The sequence below is a fragment of the Bison bison genome, unplaced genomic scaffold (assembly GCF_000754665.1).
Source record: "Bison bison bison isolate TAMUID 2011002044 unplaced genomic scaffold, Bison_UMD1.0 scf7180017864384, whole genome shotgun sequence".
NCBI classification, from domain to species: Eukaryota; Metazoa; Chordata; class Mammalia; order Artiodactyla; family Bovidae; genus Bison; species Bison bison.
In genome coordinates this window covers 10,190,975-10,195,997 of record NW_011494956.1, presented here as the reverse complement: position 1 = coordinate 10,195,997, position 5,023 = coordinate 10,190,975, and the positions used below count along the sequence as shown (strand labels likewise).

At 48.2% G+C, this 5,023-nt stretch overlaps 1 protein-coding gene across 1 annotated transcript in view; it reads right to left on the bottom strand.

The window, feature by feature from the left end:
- Positions 1–3,098: 3,098 nt before the first annotated feature.
- Positions 3,099–5,023, bottom strand: part of LOC105001854 — a 30,172-nt gene continuing 28,247 nt past the window's right edge. Inside the window, exon 8 of the mRNA XM_010858298.1 lies at positions 3,099–3,151. Within this exon, the coding sequence (XP_010856600.1) occupies positions 3,099–3,151 (53 nt within the window). The remainder of the gene's footprint in view (positions 3,152–5,023) is intronic.

Here is a 5,023-nt window from a genome sequence, read left to right as displayed (position 1 = left end):
ACCATGGATGGTCCAGGGAGAGAGCACTGCATTGAGCACTGGTGGCTGGAGTGTAGTTTGCAAATCTTGGAGCTGGAAGTGGTGACCAGGCCCCATCATGAGAACTGGGGAACAGAAGAAGGCTGGAAAACAACAAGACAGAAGGGCAAAGAGAAGAAACTGAAGATGGACAAGGAATAGAGATTCCTGGGTTGGGACCACATTCAGACCAGCTCTGGTCCTGCTGCCCAGCTTTATCTCTGAGGTTGGACTCAGCAACACACCCAAGATGCTTCTAACCAAGTCCTTTTTCCCTTGAGGTAGACGGAGTGAAGTTCTCAGAGCTGACATCCAGACTAAGGTTTCATTTGGGGGAGAGGAAAGACATTGATCTTGAGTGCATGTCTCCCCAAGTGATGAACAAATTACCTCCAAGCTTGGCAGTTTGGGCAAACCTCCTTCAAGATGGACCCCGAGGGCAACTGACACTTCCCACGCATGATCATTCCACGCAGGCAAGTTAGTTGCATTTTACTACTCGATGGGCAGTAGAGTTTTACCTCACAATGAGAACATTTCCTATTACAGGAGCAAAATGAAAAAGGAGTTATCACTCCACATGAAAAACAGGCATGTTAAAAAAAAAAAAAAAAGGAAACACTGTCAATCAGGCTGAATCACAAGCTGTGATTAAAGCCTCCAAATTTTTTCCCATTAGTAGGACTACATTTGAATTTTAGCCCAACACCAAGCCTGTATCATAGAACGTCTGATGCAGTCTGCTTTGAACCTAATGCCAAACAGTTCAGAGAAGAATACTTATCGCCTAAATTCAAGCAAATCGGGGCCTTTTATTCAAAAGACAATCATGGCATCTCATTTACAACCTGAACTCAGAACTAGGTCTTCCTAATCAAGAAACAGAAGACAGAGCTGGGGTCTGTTGTCTTCCTGCTGGGTGTGTAAAGGAAACTGAACAGCGCTGGGAAAGGAAGCTGAAAATCTCGCCCGCCCACTGCTGCTGTGGCCAGCGGTGGATCCATTGTCGGCTTCACTCCAAACAGGGACAAGGCCCCCCGGATGGGCGCTGGGAATAGGAAGGAGACACGGTCCCTGCCCTCGAGAAGTTTTCCAGCTCAGAAAGGATGACCCTCAAGTAAAGAAACAACTCACTTTAATGTAGAGGCTGTGGGCACTTAGAGGGGAGGCCTGGGGTGGGAAGGGCTGGCAGAATACACTTTGGGGATGAGCAGGATTAGAACCCAGAAGAGGGCCAAGGTCTTCCAGGTATGAACAGATCCCAGGTGAGAGCCTGGCATGCTGGGAGAAGACCGTGCCCCATCCACACTCACCCCAAGGCTTGTGATGACCTCTGCCCCACACCCAAGACACCCAGGAACTGAGGAGCCTTCCCACCCTAGGAGGCAGAACTATTCTGAATGGCAGGTGAGCCTGAAAAGAAAGAAGTAGATGGTAGCCCCGAGTTTCCTTAGTGAGCTGCAGAGGTGACCTTAGCAACCTGCTTCCAGAGGTGGCTCTGGCCGGCTGTTAGAGCAACTAGGAGGAGGTCAGAGGGCATTGCCCCAGTGCTCGGGTGAGACGAGGGGACTGGCCAGGATGGCCTCTGCTTGGAGCTTGCTGGCCTTGACCTCTCTGTGGTGGATGCCATCACTGACTCCAGTCGGGGCCTCTGCTGAACTCAGAGACGGCCAGATCACCACTTCCTAGAAAATCAGGTTTCTCTCTTGAATCTGTCTCTTCTTTTGTACCCCTTCCCCAAAACTCATCAGCAACAGCTCCACTGCCTCCAAAATACACCCCACCTGCCGTGCCTGTCCCTCCTCAGTGCCCCCACCTCAGTCCGGGCCACCCTCAGCTCTCACCTGGACGACAATGACAGGGATGTTGTGTTCCATTATGAATCCGATCACAGTGTTCCCTACTCAAGACCCTCCAAAGAATGTTCTCGCCACTTGGAGTAAGTCTAAGCTCTTTTCCTTGGTCTATCTGTCCTATCTGTTGGTGGCCCAGCCCTCCAGCCTCACCAAAGACCACCCTGTCGTGCTCGCCAGGCCCAGCCCCATCACCCTCTTTCTGCACCTTCCTCCACCCTGGCTTGGCCCTCTGCTTGGAATGTGCTTCTTACCGAATGTTACTGCCGCAGGAAGCCAACATGATGCCTAATGGTCTTCACGCAACATTACTGCTCTTCACTGCCGGCTCTCCCATCCCTGCTGTTCCAAAGGCCCGGTAAGAGAGGAGACTTGTACGTCTGCATTATTCATGACTATATTCTTATAATAAGGTCCATCCCATAAAGGATGTTTGATGGACATTTGCTAAATGAATGATCCTCTGCATCTGCTGATACCCCCTCAAAGCTTTGGACCCAGTGGAAGCCATGGTCTTGGGAATTTGCCAGGGCAGGGCAGGCTGCCATTCTGGGGCCTGCTCTGATGCTAGGGAGGGTTCATGTGCCACAAGGACTCCCAAACAGTGGGATCAAAGGCCCACTTTCCTGTCTTGGTAGAATCTTTGTGACAAAGCACTCGACCTCCATCACCACGCTGATCACTCTACTTTATGACTGTGCTGTATTAGGTTCACCAAAGAAACAGAATCAACTCTGTGTGTGTGTGTGTGTGTGTGTGTGTGTGTGTGTGTGTGTGGCTGAGACCCAGGACAGCCAGTGGTGTAGCTCTGGTCTGAGTCCAAAAGGCTGAGAACCAGGGGAGCTAATGGGGGAGTTCCAGTCCAAAAGCCAAAAGCCATCAGGCTTTGGGAGGGGAAGGGATAAATCAGGAACTTGGGACGCACTACTAGATATAAACTAGATAACCAGCAAGGATCTACTATATAGCACAGGGAACTCTACTCAATATTCTGTGATAATCTCTATGGGAAAAGCATCTGAAAAAGAATGAATATACGTATGTGTATAACTGAATCACTATGCTATGCAGTGGAAATTATCACAACGCTGTGGATCAACAATATTCCAATAAAACTTTTAAAACTAGACTATTAACCCACCATCTTTTTTTAAAAAGCCATCAGGCTCAATATCTACAAAGAGTTGATGCTTCAGTTCAAGTCCAAAGGCAGGAAAAAACAACCTCTCACTCTACGTTAGCCAGGAAGAATTCTTCCTCATCCTTTTTTCCATTCATACCTGCAATTGAGAGATCACAGATCTAGGACTTGGTCCCAGCTCTCTGAATGCCCCTCCTGTTGGCTTCTTTCCACATGATCATTTTTCCTCTCTGGGATTATGAACTGGTGTCTAGGGAATAGCTTGTCAGTGAGTCTTTAACATGCACAGCTGAGTGCTGGCCTTGCCTTAGAGACCGTAAAGGCTCAAAAGAGAAGCCTGTCCACTGAGCCTGAGGAATTCACATTCCAGGAAAGCCTTGCTGCCCAACGGAGGAAAAGGCTATGACTATGCATCCTTGGCTGGAAACCTACCCCCATCTGGAGAGCCAGTGCCGACAGCTTCAGAGGAGCTCCTGGGAGGTGATCAGGGGGCCCTCCTCAGTCCTCTTAGTCATCATGACACATTGCATCAAGCTAGGCTCAAAGCAATTGCAGTTCCAAGTCAACCCCATCTTCCCAAAGACCCAACAGCTGTTATGTCTGCTCCAAGAAGCTGCAGATCCTGCCAAGTCAGGAGGACCATGGAATACCATCTGCATCCAAGAAAACAAAAGCCACATAGTCACATCTGCTAACATATATAGAGCACTTAATATATGCGAGAACCAGCTCCTCGTATCACATGTGTCCCAGGAGTAGCTGATGTTTCCTCCTGGTTGATTAATTGCTCATATAGTTGGGTCATTTGGTTGTTTTGTTGCTGTTATTGTTGTTTTTATTGTGGGTTTTGTTTGCTTAGTGGCTGTTATCAAATGTGGTCATTCTAGCTGAAGAAAATATTCAAGACCTTCCTAAAATTAAATAAATTCAAATCTTTGAGCATGAAGTTGCTTGCATTGGAAAAGCTAAGACTTTGTTTCTCTAGAAAATGTAAACTTTACCTCACTAATTCCTCTTGCGATCTGAAAAGTTCCTTCATTTGATCATTAGGTCTCACCATCGATCACAGCAGATTTTAGGGGTGGGGGAACCCTCTGAATGTAAGCTATGGTTGCCCCCAGTCTCAAGCAACTTCAAGGAAGACAATCAAATTCTTCCAGCAGGGTTTGCCCCACCAAGCCCACCCAACTCCCATCATTCAGTTCCTCAGTCAATCACTCAAATATTTATCTAATGTGTATTTGAGTATCTTCTGTGTGCAAGACACTGTGGAAAGCAATACAGACATGATCTCTGACCCCATATAGTCATAGTTTAGTGAGAATATTAACATTAAACAAATAAGAACACAAAAGCTTTCTTTGGAACTGTGGTGCCTGCTAGGGAGAGAAATACAGCATGTCTACTCATTTGACCACTAGATATTCACAGAGCACTGAAACAGGCAAAACCCTGCCTTGTGCTTGCATGCACAGTCACTTCAGTTGTGTCTGACTCTTTGCAACCCCATGGACGGTACCCTGCCAGGCTTCTCCGTCCATTGGGTTTTCCTGGCAAGAATACTGGAGTGGGATACCATGCCCTTCTCCAGGGGATCTTCCTGACCCAGGGATCAAACCTGCACCTCCCGCATTACAGGCAAATTTTTTTATCGCTGAGCCACCAGAGACGTTCCTGCCTTAGGTGCCCACCAAAATGTGTACCGAGACAAAAACTGGGAGGGAAGAGATGGTCTTCAAGGAAATGTTGCTCAAGCTGAGACCTGAAGGACAGGTAGAATTCACCAGGCAAGGAGAAGGCAAAAGAGCATGCCCATCAGAGGAACACCATGGTGGGTCCTAGGGAAGGATGTGTCTCGATGAATGGGCACAGATTCCCCTTGGCCTGGAGCACAGGGGCTGGGGCAGGTGAGGCTGGATCAAGGAGCAGTGCCAGGGCTCCAGTGAGAGCCGTTACTTGACTCCAGAGGCAGGGGGGAGCTTCTGCAAGATTTTAAGTTGAGAGGTCATGT